This window comes from Hibiscus syriacus, unplaced genomic scaffold, assembly GCF_006381635.1.
Source record: "Hibiscus syriacus cultivar Baekdansim isolate YM2019G1 unplaced genomic scaffold, ASM638163v2 tig00110678_pilon, whole genome shotgun sequence".
Classification (NCBI taxonomy): domain Eukaryota; kingdom Viridiplantae; phylum Streptophyta; class Magnoliopsida; order Malvales; family Malvaceae; genus Hibiscus; species Hibiscus syriacus.
The window spans coordinates 3241103-3261734 of NW_024062822.1; the positions used below are offsets into that span (position 1 = coordinate 3241103).

At 33.5% G+C, this 20632-nt stretch overlaps 2 protein-coding genes, 1 non-coding gene and 1 pseudogene across 8 annotated transcripts; 3 read left to right on the forward strand and 1 right to left on the reverse strand.

Moving 5' to 3' along the window:
* The first annotated feature begins 335 nt into the window (after nucleotides 1-335).
* Nucleotides 336-5520, forward strand: LOC120138046 (transcription factor TGA4-like). Of its 6 annotated transcripts, none has more exons than XM_039153655.1 (10): nucleotides 336-495; nucleotides 2337-2569; nucleotides 2660-2734; nucleotides 2992-3051; nucleotides 3141-3218; nucleotides 3318-3384; nucleotides 3770-4041; nucleotides 4175-4216; nucleotides 4411-4638; nucleotides 5097-5520. In XM_039153655.1, exons 2-10 carry the CDS (start codon nucleotides 2411-2413, stop codon nucleotides 5271-5273), a joined length of 1158 nt encoding a protein of 385 aa, XP_039009586.1. In that variant the 5' UTR covers nucleotides 336-495; nucleotides 2337-2410; the 3' UTR covers nucleotides 5274-5520. The 6 variants fall into 6 exon arrangements, with proteins under 6 accessions (XP_039009586.1, XP_039009585.1, XP_039009581.1 ...); XM_039153654.1 differs by lacking the exon at nucleotides 336-495 and adding an exon at nucleotides 989-1831; XM_039153650.1 differs by lacking the exon at nucleotides 336-495 and having other exon boundaries at nucleotides 2226-2569.
* Nucleotides 5521-6700: 1180 nt separating this feature from the next.
* TRNAW-CCA lies at nucleotides 6701-6772 on the reverse strand. Its single transcript has one exon. It is a non-coding gene; the product is annotated as a tRNA-Trp (tRNA).
* Nucleotides 6773-10236: 3464 nt separating this feature from the next.
* On the forward strand, nucleotides 10237-12336 carry LOC120138231 (annotated as a pseudogene).
* A 2256-nt stretch (nucleotides 12337-14592) lies between these two features.
* On the forward strand, nucleotides 14593-20446 carry LOC120138134 (protein HEAT INTOLERANT 4-like). Its single transcript, XM_039153720.1, has 14 exons — nucleotides 14593-14903; nucleotides 15294-15332; nucleotides 15437-15490; nucleotides 15624-15687; nucleotides 15982-16040; nucleotides 16662-16786; nucleotides 16981-17040; nucleotides 17719-17777; nucleotides 17898-17977; nucleotides 18714-18752; nucleotides 18935-18997; nucleotides 19086-19133; nucleotides 19216-19344; nucleotides 19992-20446. Exons 1-14 carry the CDS (start codon nucleotides 14733-14735, stop codon nucleotides 20037-20039), a joined length of 1038 nt encoding a protein of 345 aa, XP_039009651.1. The 5' UTR covers nucleotides 14593-14732; the 3' UTR covers nucleotides 20040-20446.
* Nucleotides 20447-20632: the final 186 nt, after the last annotated feature.

The following is a 20632-nucleotide window of genomic DNA, read 5'->3' on the forward strand; positions in this document are numbered from 1 at the left end:
ACGTGAGCTATCAAGATCAGCAGGGGGTATGTGGGAAGGTTAAGAGGAAATGAAGCGTAGGATAAGAAGCCACCTGGTCCGCACATTAGCTATAGTGGAAAGATAGCATTTTTCTGTATAAAATAAATAATTGTTGATAAATAAATTTGTTTAATGGTAATGCTGTTGAGTCAGTGTAGAGTGTAGATCACGATAACACTAGACAAAAATACAAAGGTGATAGTTAAAAAAAAGGGAAAATTATACGAAAAAATACAAAGTATTTGTTGCAAAAACATTTTAAAAACAAATACTATAGAAAAGGAAAAGATTGCTGAACAGTTAATGGGGCGTATTAAGGTGTGGTGTTCTCACTGGGACTGATGATAGGAGGGACTGAGTGCGATTTCGGATAGAAGAAGCCATTGCTTGTTAAAACTTTTTTTTTTTTTTGTGCTGTTTTGGTCCTATACTTTTAGCGGGAAACTTGTTCTAACGACCCTTTAAACGAAAAAGGTTGGGTTCCCCCCCCCCGTTTTTTCTCTCTTTTTTGAAAGATTTTGGTGGGTGTTTGGTTTCCGGGAAAGCTGAGAAGAAAACCATCAGTAAAACATGATATTTTAAACCTGGTTAAATTGGTTAAACAAAGTTTTTTTTATCCTTCCCAAGTTGACAAATTATCGTTTTAATTTGAGTTTTGCTATGCTATTTGTTTTTCTATAAGATGGAAACTATGAAAAGTATTGATTTTTTAATTTTAATTTGGGTTAAGAAAATAGAATTTTTCAGTGAAACAAGTTGTTGGGGAGCATTTTTTGGGCTAATTTGATCATTTCTGGGTTTAGCATTTAATTGTTGGCCGGGCATCTTTTGATATCTTCTATCTATATTGAATGAAATATTGGCTGTTAGAGTTAATGATTTTCTCTTTCATATTTTGACTTTCTGGAGTTATTGAATGTCTCAAACATATGTTCTAATAATCATCTTTATCATATTCGTATTCGTATGAATAATTTATTTATTTAGGGTGTTCTTTGAATTATACTTCTCTGTTTTATTGAACCTGAGGCGATTTCATTAGATTTGGAATTGTTTTCAGTGCCATCCTATCTAATTCTGAAGCAGAAGAATCCGTTTTCTTTCTGCAAGTTTTGTTTTGTGCATACTAGGAAAGTTCCAGTAGAAGAAAATATTTGCTAGTTTTGATGGTAATGGAGAATTTTAGGACTAAGAATAGGTCCACCATGAACACTATAAACAAGTTAACAGTGAGCTCCAATAATGACAACAGTTTACATATTAAGACATGAGGTAGATAGAGGAGAATCATAATTGGTTTTCAATCTTTTCTTACACTTGCACTCAAATAATCTGTGTAGAGGAGAGAGCACTAAATTCAAGTTGATTCTGCATAATTGATTGCTTCTTAGTGGGATCGTAAATGGGATAGGGAAGCATAAAAAGATGTGATGGTTATTGCTTGATGCTTTACTAACTATTTACTATAATCTACGACCGCCGTGCAGTGCATTCACCACTGTTGCCGGTGCTACTATGCAGCATAGACTTATCTTCGTTAACTGCTAAGCTTCTATAATGTCGGGAATAGAGGGAACTTTAACTTCATGATAGCAAAATTAACGGAAAGCGGTAAGATGTAGAGAAGAAAAGATTGCAGGAGCATGCAGAAGAACCAGGGTCGTGATTGTTCAGGCTGTTATACTTGTATAGGGGCTTGTAAATGATTCTTTTGAATTGAAGTTGAAACTGAAAATCAAAGTTTAGATTAGGGCGATTCTTTTCTTTCTATTTGTCGGTAGCGTTTACTTTTTTCTCCTTTGTTCTTACAGTTAAGAAATACATTTTTGTGTACTCTTGCATTAATGCCATGCTTGTTTGAGTGCCATGATAGGAGTAAGGAATTTACTGTTTTTTTTCCTCTATAAGATGTTTGTTGAATTCTTTAACTAAACTTCGGTGGTGTCGTTGAAGTGGTAACCGAGACTGGTTATGCTCTCTTCGATGGTTTCATTCTATCCATAAATCTTGCAAATTTACCATTTCTCTTCCAACTTTTATACATGGATAGGTTCTGTATTTTAGTCAAAGCTGTCAATATGCATTAATTTTAGCAGTATATCTAATGTTTCGTGTAAAAGCTAACCACAGAGATGCTGCATATCAGAAACTCTTGCATTAATTTTCTTCTTTAGTTAAACGTCTTGATTTATTGATGGGCGGTTCTCAATTGAAAATCTCGTATCTGATTAACTTTTATAATTATGTTCTTTGTTGCTTGTTCATGTTGTTCTTCTCCTCAAGCTTATACATTTCGATGTACTGTCTCCTTCCAGACTTTAAGCTCTCAAATGCCTACAATTTCAATTTAACTTGTACAAAAGCCGCCTCTATTATCAGTTCAAGAAGTATGGATTTCCCGTCCACCCTGTTTGTTCCTTCAAGAACCATGGGTACCTATGAACCTATCCACCAGATTGGCTTGTGGGGAGAAAATTTCAAGAGTATTGGCAGTCCAAATATATCTCCATCAGTGATTTTCGATGTGGCTAATAAGCTAGAAAACGAGGTACATATTTGAAAATATTATTCTTTGCTGAGTATCAAATCACATATATCCTATTTTGGAGACAAGTAACATTTTATTCGAATTTTTCAGTCCGAGACTACTTCACATGAATTGCTGGCTCCTTCTAGCAAGTATGACCAAGAAGCAAGTAAACCTTTCGATAAGGTACCTTTGAATTGTATGTGATGGTGATCATTTATTTATTTTCTCATATTAATGGACATAAATATTGTCTGGATCATACTGTATGATATTGGATCATATTAAGGTGCCTTCTAGTCATGCCAATGATGACCCAGGCATGCAGATTGTCTTAACAAATCTAATTTAAATGGAAAAATATGTGTACCTCAAAGCAGTTTGATCATTTTAACTTAAATAGAGCTAATCTGCTTTGTGCATTTTACCTTTAATATCTATAGATACAAAGACGTCTTGCACAAAACCGTGAGGCTGCTCGTAAAAGTCGTTTGCGGAAAAAGGTAAGATGGATATGGATTTGCTCTGTAACAGGTGACCAGAAGGCAACATTCAATCTTTTTTAAGGACTTGATTTAGCATCATCTTTCAGGCATATGTTCAACAATTAGAAAATAGTCGCTTAAAGTTGATTCAGTTGGAGCAAGAGCTTGAAAGAGCAAGGCAACAGGTTTGAAGAAGATTAATATCATATCTGTTTTCAGTTTCTATTTGATTTTTTGTCATTTTTTAACTCTTTAAAGCTACTTGATAAATAAAACTTTTACAGCAGTGTCTTTATGCTGGTGGTGCAATAGAAGTTGGTCATCTTGGAATTTCTGGTGCATTAAACTCAGGTTTGTTTGTTAAAATGCTTTCAGTTATCACTACTACTTTTGATCTTATGTTTTAGATATTTATTTTTCTTGTTGAAGTTTTATATGATATTTCAGTTGTTTTGTCATTTGACATTTCAGAATGCATTAATGCTTGTAACTTGATCTTGCAGGCCGTGCCTTATTAGATATTTCTAGTTCTATTTTAATCTTCAATATTGACAGCTGGTCTGTAATTGTCGGACCACCTTGAAAATGTTTTGGTATTATATGAAGTTCCATTGCATCTGATGTGTTAAATGCAGTCTTTCTGCAATAATTCCCTTTGGCACCATTTTCTTCTGGTTCCAAGTTGATTTCGATCTTTAATGTTATTCAATGATTAGCCCATCTGAGAATTCTGCAGGGATTACTGCATTCGAGATGGAATACGAACGTTGGATGGAAGAACAAAATAAACAAATATGTGACCTCAGGAGTGCTTTGAATGCTCAGATAAGTGATATAGAGCTTCACATTCTTGTGGAAAGTGGCATGAGCCACTATTTGGAACTGTTCCGTATGAAATCAAGCGTTGCGAAGGCTGATGTTTTCTATGTGATGTCTGGTACGTGGAAAACATCAGCAGAGCGATTTTTCTCATGGATTGGAGGGTTTCGGCCTTCTGAACTTCTTAAGGTGATGCATTATTTAGTTTAGTTAACTTCTTAAGGTGATTCCTGTTTTCGGTCTTTTGAGGGGAAGAGAACCTATAGCCCAGTATCTAACTGCAAATCCTTTCCGCTTGGTCTTTTCACCCACATGATTACAGCACAATCAACGCTACTTTAACCTATGTTACTCAAACTCGGATGTGAGTACTGGGTGCAAGAATTTGTCCGATGAGTATGTTTGGTTCTTTTAAAACTTTTCATGTATTCGAAGGATCATATCTTATATCCATGTTGCTTGAAGGGCATAGTTTCTAGTGTGTTTCATCGGAATTCCAGTCCAAGCTCTATTTCTAAATGTGGAATCTTTTTTTGTGTGATTATATTTTGATTACAGGTGCTAGTGCCTCAAATAGACCCCTTGACAGACCACCAAATTTTGGAAGTTTGTAACTTGAAACAATCATGTCAGCAAGCCGAAGACGCCCTTTCGCAAGGCATGGAGAAACTCCGGGAAACTGTGTCTGCAACTTTAGCATCGGGTCAAATGGGTCAAGGTACTTACCTTCCTCAGGTGGCTATGGCAATGGAGAAGTTAGAAGCTCTCGTCAACTTTGTGAACCAGGTAATGATACAACCATCCTGCGGTCTCATAGGTTTAATTCAAGAACTTAACACTATTTTCGGGGTTTTTCCCCTCACATTTGCTCTTATCATCATTGTTATTATACCTGTAAATCTGTAACTAACACTTGGTCCGACAATATTAAGATATTTGTACGAAGTATGAATGTACAATCCTCTGAATTTGAAGAGCAGAAAAAATTCAATGGTTTTAAATCATCCAGTATAAGCACAACATGGTCCTATTCCATGTCACCTTGACTTGGGGTATGTTTTGTTAATAGATGTCAAATATAAAAAAAAAAAAAGTTCGAGTAATATAAATGTTGTTTACTATAATCCTGTTCAGGGAATTTTTTTTAATTCGAGTCTACTTATTGATGTTTTAGATAGGAGAAACAGGAAATCTAGGTGTTGTTTCAAATTTTCAACTAACGTCTGATATTTTTCTATATGCAGGCCGACCACCTACGGAAAGAAACACTACAGCAGATGTCTTACATCCTAACTACTCGACAGGCAGCTAGAGGCTTACTTGCTTTGGGAGAATACATCCAACGTCTTCAAGCTTTGAGTACAGTTTGGGCTAACCGTCCTCATGGACCGGCTAAGCTTACTGTAGAAAACGTTAGATGATCACTGCAAGAACTGTTCTGGCAAAACAGAGACGGCGTTTTATAAAGATAAGTAACATCAATTTATGCAGCCCACAATTTTTTTTTTGAAGCAGCTTATCTAGAGGTCTTAAATGTTGAACATATAAATAGTTAATTTTACATGGGGTAAGATTGAGATCAAAACGATTTCCAGTATGCTATGTTGTACATTACATATAATCTTGAAAGTGTGTGTATATATAAATATAGGTTCTACATTTGAGTCATATTGCAGTTGAAATTTCTATGTAAATTTTGTGGAAGTGGTCTGTCTATACTATGAACATGGCCAATGAGTAATTGTCAAAAGTTGCCCATGTAATGTAATGTTACATTCATAGTTAACAAAACTTCACCTAGTATTAATTCATTGGCTCTTAAAATGCTTCCGCTCTGAAAAACACAATATTTTGTTTTCATTCTAGTGGACGGCCAAGTGTTTTCTTAGTTTCCAGGCACTTAGCCGGAATCCGATTAATATTAATCAAAGCTTACATTGCATTATATAGGAGTATGGAAGGTGTTTTGTGTTACTCGTACTCGATCCCGGACTAGGATCCATAACACTCGCACATCTTCTGCTTCTTTCACCGGTACATTGATGTGCATGAGCTCACCAGTTGCAGCTACTTCTCCTTTAGAATCTTCAATGTGATATATTATAGCCAATTAGCATTTAGTATAGTAAAGAAGATAAAGGACAATAATCTTGTACCAAACCAGCTCGCCCAAGAAGGTCAACCATCGATGCATAATGGCTCAGTGTTGGTTCAATTTTGTGAAAATCTTTCATCATGTTATAATACCTCCAGTCCTGGTCTACCAGTCCAACATGCGTACAAGCAGATAGCACACCTACATATGTTATATGGTCAGGCTTAATTCCAGCTGCCAGCAACTTCTCAAAATGCCCGAAGCCGTCTTCTCCAAGACCATGTTGAGTAAGAGCCATTATCATGGATGCCAAAGATACAAGATCTTTGAACCAGAGCATCTGATTAAATACTTTCCTTGCACAATTAATACTTCCAGCTCTAGCATACATGGTAATTTGTATGAATTTGTTTGCCATGATTCAATGAAATCAAATTTGAACTGACACTCGGCATGGCTGCCAGAGAGAAGTTATTTGCTTTAGGACCTTCTCTAACCATTAGCCTAAAAAGCTCCAACGCATAATTATTCAAGCCATTCTGCAAGTATCCGACAATCATGGAAGTCACGTCGCGGTCTCTTATGAAAAAAAATCAGTAGCTTCAGCCATTTTACCCTGTCTGAAATAAGCTGATGAAAGAGTGTTTCAAGTAGAAACAGTTTTGACAGGCATTTCGTCAAACAATAAGCGGGCATCAGAAAAGAAGAAATAGTGCTCAGGGAAAAAAAAGGACCCGTTTAGGATCGGGATTTTGAACCCGACGTGAATCGAACACGCAACCTTCTGATCTGGAGTCAGACGCGCTACCATTGCGCCACGGATCCGCGGGTGACCGAGAAGGACTATGAAAAACTATATCATTTTTACAAATTGGATGAATACCATAAAAAATCTGGAAATAAGACTTCTATTTTGGAACTTCTTTAAAATAATTTATATGAGATACGCTACAGTACTGTGGATGTTAGAAGTAGTGTTCTTTGCCGTCCACACATCCGAGTTTTTTCTATTTGGTTTATACATAGGGTGTGATTAGTTGGTTAATTCGGCTACTGAATCAAATTACTCAAAATTCATTAATCAAAATTGTTTTTAGTTGAATTGAACTATATTCAGTTAATTGGTCTATCAATCGAATTAACCAAAATTTATAAATAATATATACTAGATATTAAATATCTAATATTTTCGGCTTATTCGGTTAATTATGTTAAAATCAAAGTTTAAACACCCTAAAATTAAATTAAATATAAATAATATATTAAATATTTATTAATTTCAAACTGAATTAACCGATAACCGAAATTTGAAAAAAACCATTAACCGTTAATCAAATGAATCCAAAATTAACCGACAAACTAACTGACCGAAATTTCCGTTCGATTGATTAATTCAGTTTTAATCAAATTATGAACGCCCCTATTTATATGTATCATTGTTGTATCAAGCTATTCTTTAAATTATTTTTTGAGATGTTTTATTTTTAAAGTATAAATCGTTATCTAATTTGTCATAAATTGTTAACTTCGTTAAAAGAAGTAAGTTAAATTATATATTTTGTAACTCAATTATTTCTACGATTTTATTTTCATCACCGAACTGTTTTCTTTCAAAATCATCGCTAAACTTAAATTTTTATTCCATTTTAGTTACTCAATTTGACTCAATTTATTTTTTAAAAAAATTTGTAGCATATAAGAATTCATTTATATAGCATGTTTTTTCACTTGACACATAAATTTAATTTATAATAATAAATAATATTGTTGCGTAAATAATAAATAATATATTAAATTAATTGTATTTGAAATTTTAATAAAAATATTAAATATTAAATTAATATATCATAAAATTTTTAAAAATAAATATGTGAAAGAATCATTATTCATTTGTAAATATATCTATTTATTAAAATTTAGATCTCATGTTTTAAATTGAATTAATCTTGAATAAATATAAAATATATTTATAAAAGTCATAGTATTTACTGTGCATTTATATTTTATATTTATTCACGACTAGTCCGATTCAAAATACAAGATCTAAATTTTAATAAATACATATATTTACAAATGAATAATGACTGGTTCATATTTTTATTTTTAAAATATTTGTGATATTTTAATTTAATATTTAATATTTTTATTAAAATTTCAAGTACAATTTAATATGTTGTTTATTATTTATGTTGCATTTTTATTTATTATTATAAATTAAATTTATGTGTCAAATAAAAAATATTTTTTTTGGATAAATTTAATTTTATTATCTAAGATGCAGAAATCTCCTGCAGAAAAATCACAACAATGGGATACATGATACAAAATATTATCCCAAAATTAGGATAAATGACTGCCTACTTACAACATTATTTATTGGTCAACACCCCAACGATTACAAAGGTAAATATTAATATTATCTAATTTATTTATGTTCTTTCCTCTTAATTGGATACGTACAATCTCCTTAACAGAGTTCAACATTTCTTTCACACTTCTTTTGTTTCCTTGGAACAGTCTTTTGTTTCCTTGGAACAGTCTTCTGTTTCTTTCCTCCCACAATGAATAGATTAAAGCGCATCAAACAAGTTTCAAGATAGTAGTGAGGATGTACTTACCTTTCCAAGTACTACAACCCCAGTTTAACATGCTAACCTATCATAAAGGAGGAGTGCATAAGTCAGAGAGGATTAGGATATCATTCTACAAGGAAACTACATGAGGGCATTCGCTAAACAGGTGGTCCCTACTCTCTGTGGCCTTATTGTATAATATACATGAGCTGTCAGTGTTGATTCCCATTCTAATAAGCCTATCTTTAGTTGGGAGTCTGTCAAGAAGCGTCATCCATGTAATCATGCTATGTTTTGGAATGTGTAGTGGAAACCATATCAATTTGTTCCATAAGACTTTAGCTCATTTTTCCCAAAGTTCTTTCCAAAAGTCATTTGTCTTTTGTGAACTTGTAGCTAAAATAGGAATTGCATATGCCTTGAGTTTCAATAAACGTCTGATACACCAGTTATAATTTGTAATATCTTCCATGGACACAAATAAAAAATATTGTATGTGATATAAATGAATTGTTATATGTTATAAATTTTAAAATAGAAATTGAATCGAATTGGGTGAACAAAATAAAACAAAATTTTAAGTTTAATGTGATTTCGAAAGAAAAAATAGCTGAGTGTTAAAAATAGTTAATTGACTAAATATGTAATTTACCATTATTATTTCCAAAAATGTTGTATTTAATTGTACGAATTAAATGATTGAAGATTTTAAAACATATATTATGTTTTATTTATTTGAAAATTATTAAAATATTATATTTAATTAATTATAGAAATTTTTCTTTTTAATCATTAGTTTTATTAATTAAATTATTTAAATAATATCAATTGAATTAGTTTTATTAATATAGTCATTTTCTTCCTCTTATTCTCTCTCTCATTTTTTCTTTACAATTTGTGTCAATTTTATTAATTAATTCAACATTTTCTTCTTTAGTTTTATTTTGTCGGCGGCCACATCGAGTTTGATGCTGGTTGCCGCCCGTCGTTTATCTTTTTTCTTTGTTTTTTTCAGTTTTTTTAATAAGAATAATTATGTCTTTTTTGTGACATATTCTTTGTATTTATGACACGTTTATATATTATTTTGTGGCACGTTTTTCTCTATCTTTTGATAGCTTGCAGTTTTTTTGACGTTGTTTTCGTTTATCATTTTTTCTTATGGTTGGATTTGACATCGTCACGGCTGATCAAGATGGCGCTTATTTGTTAACATGATATTTCTTGCTTTGGACTCTTAGATTAATTTGGATCCACGTTTTGTGTTCGTGAATAGTTTTCTCATGTATCTCGACTATGATTTACGATTTGTCGGTGGTCTTTCAGTAGCTCCATCCCCTTTTCTTGTTCGTTTGTCGATGCAGTCAGATTTGTTCATATCTTTATTTTGTTTTGAGCTTTTTGGTTAGATTTTTTAATATTTTCTTTCTTTGGTCCTTATGTGATTTGTCTCAATAATAATAGAAAAATGTCATAATTATATTTTAGATTTACGATTATATTTGAAAAACTTTATTGTAATTTTGAATATTTTATATTTTTTAATAAAAATAACGAATTTCTATTAAAAAAACAAGCAGTTAATATAATAATTAATAAAATTAATATCATTATATATCAAATGGATTTTTTTTATTAATCATCCACTAATACCCTGATCTTTCGCCGTCGTCCCTTTGGTGCTTTTTACTGCCAAAACCCTAATTTGGGCCCTCAAAAATCACAGTCGAAAAAGAAAGAATCGCAACCGACGATGGTGATGAAGATGAGACATGGAGATTTCTTCTCTTCCGAAACCACCCTCGTTCTCCTCTCCAAGTTTCCACCATGTCCCAGGTACTCCCTCCCTGTGTTCTTCCTTCTCATCTCACTTCTTCGTTTCAGAACATATCCCCTCGCTCTCTTTTCACTAGCCCTTTCAACACAATGAAAGGAATATCCATTTTAAATTACAACACTCCCATCAACCACTGTTGTTTCTCATCCGAGGCAGCCGTTGAACAAAAAGACCCAGATCTTGTTTTGGTAACTACTGTAACTGATATTTTTACCAGATTTAGTGAGAGGGATGATATTAAGAGAGAATTAGAGTTAAATGGTGTTGTTTTCAGCCATGAAATGATTTTGAAAGTGCTGAGGAATGCCGAGTCTACTCCTGATGTGGCAAGGAAGATTTTTAATTGGGTTTTGGAGACTGATGGGGAGAGACTTAGCTCCAAATCATATAATCGGATGTTAGGTATTTTGGGTGTCAATGGATTGGTTGAGGAGTTTTGGGGTTTAGTCGATATTATGAAGAAGAAAGGGTATGGAATCTCTGCTGCCGTGCGTGACAGAATTGCTTTGAAGTTCGAGAAAGAAGGGTTAGAGAGCGATTTGGAGAAATTGAGAAGGGTGTTTGCTTCTGGATCTACTGACAGTTCAATCGAAAAGGTTTGTTCTAGGGTGTGTAAAATTATTAAGAACCAGTTGTGGGGTGATGATGTTGAGGAGCGGTTGCTCGATCTCAATGTTACATTTTCAAATGATTTGGTGAAAAGGGTATTGGAAAATCTTGCTTCAGAGCCAGCAAAGGCTTTGATATTTTTCCGATGGATCGATGAGTGTGGTTTGGTGCAGCATGATGAGCGGAGTTATAATGCCATGGCAAGATCTCTGGGGAGGGAAGATTGCATTGATAGGTTCTGGAAGGTTGTTGATGAATTGAGGAGCTTTGGTTATGAAATGGAAATGGAGACTTTTACAATGGTTTTTGAGCAATTTTGTAAGAGGAAGATGATCAAAGAAGCTGTAGATTTATATGAGTTTGCAATGGCTGGTTCCCATAAGCCTTCCTTGAGTTGTTCGACCTTTCTGCTGAAGAAATTAGTGGTGAGTAAACAATTAGACATGCGTCTGTTTACAAGAGTTGTGAGGACTTTTGTGGAGAGTGAGAATGTCTTGACAGATTCCATGGCTGATTCAGTTATCAAATCTTTGACTAGTGTTGGTATGCAACAAGGTTCTAGAAGTAATGGAGGAACACGGGTTCATTGCCAGTGGTAATTTGCAATCTAAAATCACATTTAGCCTTGCTAGTGCCGGTAAAAAGGATGAGGCTGTTGAGTTTATAGATCGTGTGGAAGCATCAAATACCAATTTAGATCACAAGGCATGGGCATCTTTAATCGAAGTGTGTTGTGCCGCCGGGGATCTTGAAACAGCATCAACTTATTTAAAAAATATGGTTGAAAAAGAAGGGGTCCCTCAAGCTGGCTATGCCTTCGAATGGTTAGTCTATTCTTATTGCAGTAGGAAAAGAGCAAAGGATGCCTGCAGGCTTCTGCACAAGTATGTTAGTGACTATCAGTTAAGGCCATGGCATGACACCTACAAGGAATTGATAAGGAAGTTATTAACTCAGGGTGGATTTAATGATGCTTTGAGCCTGCTGGGTTTGATGAAAAACGATGGTTTCCCACCCTTTGTGGATCCCTTCATTGGGTATGTTTCGAGGTCTGGCAGTAGTGATGATGCTATCGCTTTCCTCAAGTCTATGACATCGAAAAAGTTTCCATCCATGTCAGTTGTTCTTCGTGTGTTCCAGGCGTTTCTTAAAGCCGCAAGGCAAAATGAAGCACAAGATTTGTTATCGAAATGCCCAAGTTATGTTCGCAACGACGCCTATGTTTTGAATCTCATTTGTTCCATGAAACCAGGTCAAGTTGTTGCTACACCTGGTATGGTTGCTTAAACTTCATTGGCTGTATTTCTTGTAAAATTTTGTTATATTGGTTGACAACATGTATGGCTGCCTGGTTAATAAGAAAACAAAAATTCGAGGTCTTTATGATTTTTCCCTGTTGGTTCTTTTTGGATGTAAAATTGTGTTAAAAGAGTTTTGTCATTGGATTAAGGTAAGACGTTAGCACTGCAGTATTCCACCATTCTAAAATTTTAGTTACATTACTTTTTTCCTTTTAATTTTGAGAGAGCAATTTTAATATAATAACTATTTATTATTTATTTAAAATATAATATCTAAATTATTTGTAATTTTAAACTCTTAAATAAAAAATATTGTGTATTTAAATACCATCAAACTTACAATATCTAAAGTATTGTAATAACAATAGTATTAATGAAATTAAAATATTATTAAAAAAGACAAAATACCAATATTGTTAATATATTAAATAAAAAAAGCACTCATGCCAAACTCTAGTAACTAGGACCGTAAATGAGACGAGACAGATCGTGAACTACTCAAGATCGACTCGATCAATGCTCGATAAATACTCGGATCGAATGGACTCGACTCGAGCTCGAGCTCGACTCGAATTCTTAACGAGCCGAAACGAGCTACTTGATACTCGACTCGAAAAGCTCGTGAGCAGATCGAAAATATAATATATAAGATTATATTTTTTTAAAAAAATTATTAAAAAATTAATATTTATGTATTGATTTTTTTAAAGAGAATACATTAAGATTTTCATATATTTAAGGTTTAGGTTCGAGTTTAAGGTTTCAATCGAGTTAAGTTTAAGAATTTTTTTCTTTATTTCAAGCATTTTCGAGCTGCTCACGAGCTTCAGTTCAGGATTTCGAGTTCGAGTCGAGCTTGAAAATTTTAAACTCGCGAGTTTTCAAGTCGAGTCGAGCTCAATTTTAGAGTTTTCGAGTCGAGTCGAGCTCAACAATACTCGAGCTCGACTCGGCTCGGTTACACCCCTACTAGTAACCAAGCTAAATGGATGGCTCAGTCCGAATCCCTGGCAAAAGTTCCCATATAATACTACAGGGAATTTTTAATTCCCAAACTAAAGTGTTCATCCGATTAATTCTTCAAATAGGGTGTTTTCTACAGTAAATTTGGGATCTCTCGGCGTCTTCAGGGTTAATCAGATTTTTAGATTATTTATTGGGATCTCTAGGCGTCTTTAGTGGAATTCATTAAAAAAATTTGGCTTTTTTACACAAATATCACCTTAACATAAATTAATTACTTGTTAAGCATTGTTTAAGAATATTTTACGGATCTAACAAATTTTTAAATACTTTCTATAAATTTAATCATATTTTTGTATTAATTATTTTATATTATTTAATTTTTTATTATTTTATTTAATTATTTTATTTTTTTTACAGTTATAAATTGGAAAGTGGTCATTGAATAATTATATTCGTATTTCTCGGCTTTTAAACTTTTCTCTCGGCTGTAAATACGCTCTCAACCTGTAAACATTCACATCAATCCTCTAAACTAGAAGAATGTCGTTGCTTCAGTATAGATATCCACGTGTTGAGAGCGTATTTATAGTCGAGAGAAAAGTTTAAAAGCCGAGAAATCCGAATATAATTATTCAAGGACCACTTTCTATTTTATAACTGTAAAAAAATAAAATAATTAAATAAAATAATAAAAAATTAAATAATATAATAATTAAATAAAATACTAACAAAATATGATTAATTTTATAGAAATTATTTAAAAATTTGCTTGATCTGTAAAATATTCTTAAACAGTGCCTAACAAGTAATTAATTTATGTTAAGGTGATATTTGTGTAAAAAAGCCAAATTTTTTCATGGATTTCAACTAAAGACGCCTAGAGATCCAAGCAAGGAGTAAAAAAAATCTGGTTCACCCTGAAGACGTCGAGAAATCCTAAATCTACCGTAGAAAATACAAATAATCCAACACCCTGAAGACGCCGGGAGATCCCACTAAAAAATTGGTTAACCCTGAAGACGCCGAGATATCCCAAATTTACTGTAGAAAATACCCCATTTGAGGAATTAATCGGATGAACACTTTAATTTAGGAATTAAAAATTACCTGTAGCATTATATGAGAATTTTTGCCCCGAATCCCTAATAACCAAAAAAAAAAAAAATACTGATATCATACCAAAGAAAGAAAGAAAAATGACCAAACGCTATGAATTTGTATTCTTTCAATTTCGCCCCTTGAATTTTAAAACAGTTCAATATCGCCCCTTGAATTTTAATTACCATCTCCCCGCCCGCCTATCCCCCTCTCCTAAATAAAACCCTCAAAATTTGGTAGCCCAACGCCGCGTTGGATTGACGCTCAAACACACACACATAAAATCCAGAAAGCTCCTTCTTCCTCGTATTATTTAAGCACTCATCCGAATCTTCTTTGCCATCGCCATTGAATTTATTCTTACTTTGTTGTTTCGGTTGTTCTATTTTGATAAAAACCAAATGAGGAAAGGAGCAAAGAGAAATGCCGCCTCTAAGAAACAAGAGGATGCGCAAGTAAAATCTTCGCAAGAGAATCAAAATGGGAACCATAAACCTGCTCCCAAAGCTAAGCGTGCTAAGATCTCCAAGCCTCAATCTGAGCCTGAGTACTTTGAAGATAAGCGTAACTTGGTATAAGATTTCTTTGCCTTGTTTTTATTATTTTCATTTATTAAGGTCAAGTTTTGAATTTGTTTTCATTTTTTTAAATTGGATTTCCTTCAGGAGTTTATTTATTGACTTTAGTGTTTAGGTTTATTTAATATCTGAACAAATGTGACGTTAAAAGGTTTAGGTTATCCGTTGACCTTTCCAGATTTGAATTTTGAACTGTTAATTCTGGATTACGCAGCGTTTACAAATTTAAATTGTTATACGCTCGACTCCTTGTGTGAAGATTAAAGCTGAAATGGATGCAAATTAGAGCTTAAAATAATTATCTATTTGAGATGATTAGTGAGGATATGTCTTGCTATAACTTTGTGTGCTTTTTAATGGAAATTGGCAATTTGCATTTTGCAGGAGGATTTATGGAAAGAAGCATTTCCTGTTGGAACAGAGGTTGGAATTTTGAGTTTGGCTTGTTTGAATATTTTTTTTGGTTTGTCTTTTTGATGAATTTAAGTTCTATTGCTTACCATTTCGTTTTTCTTTTGTTGTCGCAGTGGGATCAGTTGGACACTGTTTACCAATACAACTGGAACTTTTCAAATCTAGAAGTCAGTTGAAAAAACCTGCTTTTTTTACCCGCTTTCTCTGTTGTCATCTTCAGTTGCTTGCTTGCTTCTTTTGTTTTCCTCATTTAGAGCTAACGGCCAACGGGATTTTTTTTACTGTTCTGTTTCTGGTCAGGATGCATTTGAAGAGGGGGGGAAGCTATATGGAAAGAAAGTTTATATTTTTGGTTGCACAGAGCGTAAGTAGTTCATGGCTTTGGTCCTAGTATTTTGCACCTTTATATAGAAATTTTCATTTTCTCTTTGGGTGGGGGTGTTTTTTTTTTTAATGCCATTGCCTCTGCATTATTTATTCTATTTTTATTTACTTTTCATTTTCTTAAAAAGAAAGAAAGCTTGTTCGCAGTTTTTAAAACTTTTGCTAAGTTCCACTAAGCTTCTTTTTTGAATGCTGAAGTTTCAATTTCTTATGACTTGTCCTTTTTATTCATCCATTACACTTCATTAATTTTGTTCTTTTACTGTTTGTGCAGCTCAATTGGTCCCTTACAAGGGAGAAAACAAAGTCATCTGTATTCCTGTGGTTGTGGCTGTAAGTTGTCCGGCATGGTTGTAAAGTGCTTTTAATGTTTTTCATGTTATGTCAATTCAAGGGATGCTTCTTCTTTATCTTGTGATAAATGGACAAAATGATTGCAGCGTCTTTTATGCTGAAGGCTTATTCAATAGTAACTTTATGTTGCTTTGAAGTTATGTATTCAGTTTGCTCATCTCATTTAAACATTTTCCTTTGACGGAACAGTAGGGCTGTTCCTTTGAGGTGCAGCTTTCAAGCTTAGAATCTCAGAACTTCAGGCTTTTGCCTCTTGGATAAATGGTTTTCTCGCTTCACCTCTATACATGTGGACATGATTTTGTTAGACATTAGGCTTTTGATGACCTTCTTAAACTACATGTTATGGGATGGTTCATTTTCCATATGATTTTTTTATCATGTCTAGAATGTTGGGAGTTAAAATACTCCAATTTAGTTTTCTTTTATATTAATAAGCACAGATTCCTGTTGTTTTAGCAGTGATTTGTTATTTTCCATGACTGCAACGACACTATATTTTATGTTTATGAGGTTAATTTTCTCAAAGTAGTTGTTTCCACTGCAATTTCGTTGTATTTTCTTGCTGAATATTGTTTGGCTTTTGCTGGTTCTTTTCAGGTTGCCTCTCCTTTCCCACCTTCAGATAAGATTGGGATTAACTCAGTGCAGAGAGAAGCTGAAGAGATTGTTCCTATGAAACAAATGAAAATGGATTGGGTTCCATACATCGCACTTGAGAATAGGTACAGAGTTTTGATATTTTTAAATCATATTTAAAGTTTATGTAAAAGAGTTATTTAATTTAATTCATCTATATGATTTCCACGCTGTCAAGGTGATAAATATAAATGTTCTCTCTTTTTTGTTCTTTTTACTTTTGAGTGACTTGACCTAAACCCAAACTTTGAGGTGGTTGTACATTTTGATTCCTCTACAGAGACAGCCAAGTTGATAGACTGAAATCTCGGATATTCATCTTAAGTTGCACTCAAAGAAGGTATAGTTGTGCACACTAATGCTTATAATTGTTGTTAACGATCTTTTTACCTTTTCTTTAGCATGAGATTGTCAACAAAAGTAAATCAATCATTTGCGTCTTTATTTCAACTATTTCAGTATGAGATTGTTAACTTGGGTCACTTATGCTTTGCTTGGTTCTCTCTGAAGAAATTGCTATATTGACTTACACTTGTATATTGTGTATTGGTCCCCCAGGGTAAAAAGAAAAGAGGGGGTGGGTTCAAGTATAATGTGTATTGGGATGAGTTTTGCTTATTTTTTTGCAAACAGTTCATCAAATGAAGTGCTTATGCTTGTTGAAAATAATAGTATAACAGAGCTTGTGGATGTGGTCATCCATAGAGGCTTCAGCTTCAGCTCTTTCTTATCAACGCATGTTTCTAATTTTTGGATCTTTGTAGATGTGTGGTTTCCTACTGAAATTTCGTTGTATAATATGTCCACTCACATATGAGCCAAGGTGATCATTTGATACTTATTTTTGCCTATAAATTTTTGTGTTGCATAGATTGAAAAATCATTTTGAGCAAGCTTATGGATGTACATTTCTTTATCTGGATCGTATCTATTCTCTCCCTGAATGCGGAGTATATCTGTATTCCTAATGCAAGCATGTATTTTGGTTAATATTTTGTATTTGATATTCCTGCTGCAGGGTTGCTTTGAAACAAATGAAAATAGATCGTCTCAAGAAGTATGAGTATTGTTTGCCTTGTAAGTTCTCTAGATATTCTGGATTTTATATTCTGTAAAATATGAAAAAACAATAAGAAAAAAGTGAGGAAAAAGAACTTACATTTATTACTATGTTGTTTGGCATACCCCTATTGACAGATTTCTATCAGCCTTTGAAGGAAGACGAGCTTGAACAAAGCACTGAGGTTCAAATAATTTTTCCAGCAGAACCAAAGCCAGTAAAGTTTCTGTATCTTCTGAGGAAATTAATTATGACAAACACTGGACACTTTGGATATCAATGGGTGGATGGAGTTGATTTTGGGGTTTTAAACTTGTCATGCTTTAATAAATGAACTGTTACCTTAACTGTAGTTGGAGCCTCTATGTTAAGGTTCAAGGCTCAAATATAGGTGTTCTCCCTTGAGTCAGTAAAAGCCTAATTGCTAAATTGATTATTAGCATGTAATGTTTGCATGTGTACTTGTGTATTGTCTCTGTGATTCTCTGATGGTTAGAAGTTTGAGGTTCAAACCTTATGGAGGCTGAGGTTTCCACATGTTCTGGTGCATCTTTTACACCTGTATAGATGCACTAATAAATGTTAGAAGTTAATTTTTCCTTTTCCTGATGCAAAGATCAAGCATCAGTAAGCATCATTACTCTAGTGCTGAATTTCCTTAACTTACAGACATCATCCTTTTCTTATTAATCGTGAACTGTCCTGTCTCCATCAAATAAAAATATATTACTTATTAAAGGAAAATAGTTGAAAACAAAAAGGGAGCTTATTTGAGCTGTGCCTTGCACCTTAATAAAGTGCTGTGATTGGGAGACGTGCTTTTTCTAGACTTAGTTGTGCTTTAGTGTCTAGGTACTTTTTGATTTACTGCTTGTATCCATTTTCAAATGGATAAACGAGGCAGCTATCTGCAAAGTGTTATGTAAATTGATGCATCTTTTCTGGTCCTGCAGGTATTTTGTGAATTTGATTGGGATTTGGATGAAATTGATGTAAGCCTTCAACTATTTTCATTTTTATGTTACAGTCTAAGTTGCATGATTTTTATGATGTTTGACTTATGTGAACAGGTAGCTTGGAATTTGTTTTCAATTTTAGTTCCTTCCCTTAGACTTCAGTCTTTGGATGTTATTTACTCATCATGGGAATTTGTGTTATATCAACCAATTTGCAGGAGTTCACTGATAAACTGATTGAGGAAGATGAATTAGATAAAGATCAAAAGGATGCCTTTAAGGTGAAGTTTATTTGAATATCTACCGGTTATTTGTGGATTCATGTATTTATAACTACTTTTCAGCCTGACATGCCTTTGATTTTTTTAGGAGTTTGTTAAAGAGAAAGTTAGAGAAGCAAAGAAAGCTAATCGGCAGGTATATTGTCAACAACATTGCATCTTGACTTGTAAATATATAGTTGTTTAGGCTGATTAATTCAACCAATTCATTGCTGCAGGCAAGAGAAGCTCGCAAAAAGGCCCTTGAAGAAATGAGTGAGGAAACTAAAGCAGCATTTGAGAACATGAGATTTTACAAGTTCTACCCTGTTCAAACTCCGGATACACCTGACGTATCAAATGTGAAGGTAAGATTTTATGATTTTCTTATGGTGTAATTATTTATTTTGTTATTTTGTTTCACGAGTAATGATTATTTTGACTGAATGGACTTAACAGTATGGTTTATTAAATATGCTGTAGCATCTTTAAAATTTGTTTGACTATATTTTCTATTAGCATTGTTTTATATTTTTCTCTGGGAAATCAAATGGATTACATACTCCTGTTTCTTGCCATATTTTCTCTCCCTCAATCTTTGACTTTCTTTCCTCTGAATTCCTTTAGTTCAAGTAACATAGGGGGTTGTACCTCCTTCAGTTCGATTTCTATGTTACTTGGACTCGGGTATATAGGTATGGTGACATGACCTCCAAATGCATAGAAAATCTAGGAAAAAAGTTAAATGCACCTATATACCTGAGTCCAAGTAACATATGGGTTGTAACTCTAGTCCATGATGTTGCTTATAATGCACATGTTGCTTGATTATTTTCATTTAATATTCATGCCACTTATTGCTTTGTGTTCTTAACAAACGTCACTTTGTCTTCACGTTCTTTTTATCTTCATAGTCAGCGAGACATAATGCATTCCCATTCCTAAATTTATTTAGAATATAACAGTTTGACATTTCTGAAATTTGCTTTTGTGGTTCTGTGATTCTTTCTTGCAGTCTCCTTTCATAAACAGGTATTACGGGAAGGCTCACGAGGTTCTTTAATGGAGGTTTCGTCCATGATCTGGTGTAAGTTGTCGAGAGATGTTCTAAGGCCGTTGTCGGCTTGGAAGAACATAATATGTTGCATTTTTCCGTTACCTGGAAGCTTTGGGAGCCATTCATCTGGTGCCATTACTCTTTAGATGATTAAGCAGATGCTCATCTTGTGACGATAAGAGGGATTTGTATAATACTCAGTTGAGGCATTTTCAAAATGTTTTGAAAGATTTCTTAGAGCTCAAGGTTCCGGTTGCAGCTTGAGTATGTTCCGTTTTATCCGTCGTAGACGTTATTTGGTTCTGACTTATTGTACTATGAACAAAGCCAGTGAGAAAAACTAGCCAACTGCAATGTAATTCTATTTGAAACTCTGGGGAATCTCATGGTTTTGGAATGCCCTGTGTTGCTACACGGTAACCGGGTGGGGCTTTATGCAAGTTAACATTCGACTTATGAAATTTACTTTTTAATATATTTTTATCGAAAAAATAATAATAGAGAACGTGATTGTTTCTTAAAATAAAAATTTAATCCTCCAAGTTTACATATTATGTGAATTTAATTCTGATTTTAAAATTTTTAGCTTCAATATTTAG

Bases quoted from the DNA above. Each gene is read 5' to 3' on its own strand.
- LOC120138134 (XM_039153720.1), top strand. From the start codon at position 14,733: ATGAGGAAAGGAGCAAAGAGAAATGCCGCCTCTAAGAAACAAGAGGAT. The intron at 17,978-18,713 runs GTAAAGTTTCTG...CTGGTCCTGCAG, and splicing joins TTCCAGCAGAACCAAAGCCA to GTATTTTGTGAATTTGATTG. The intron at 19,345-19,991 runs GTAAGATTTTAT...TCTTTCTTGCAG, and splicing joins CTGACGTATCAAATGTGAAG to TCTCCTTTCATAAACAGGTA.
- LOC120138046 (XM_039153650.1), top strand. From the start codon at position 2,285: ATGTTGTTCTTCTCCTCAAGCTTATACATTTCGATGTACTGTCTCCTT. The intron at 4,217-4,410 runs GTGAGTACTGGG...TTTTGATTACAG, and splicing joins TATGTTACTCAAACTCGGAT to GTGCTAGTGCCTCAAATAGA. The intron at 4,639-5,096 runs GTAATGATACAA...TTCTATATGCAG, and splicing joins TCGTCAACTTTGTGAACCAG to GCCGACCACCTACGGAAAGA.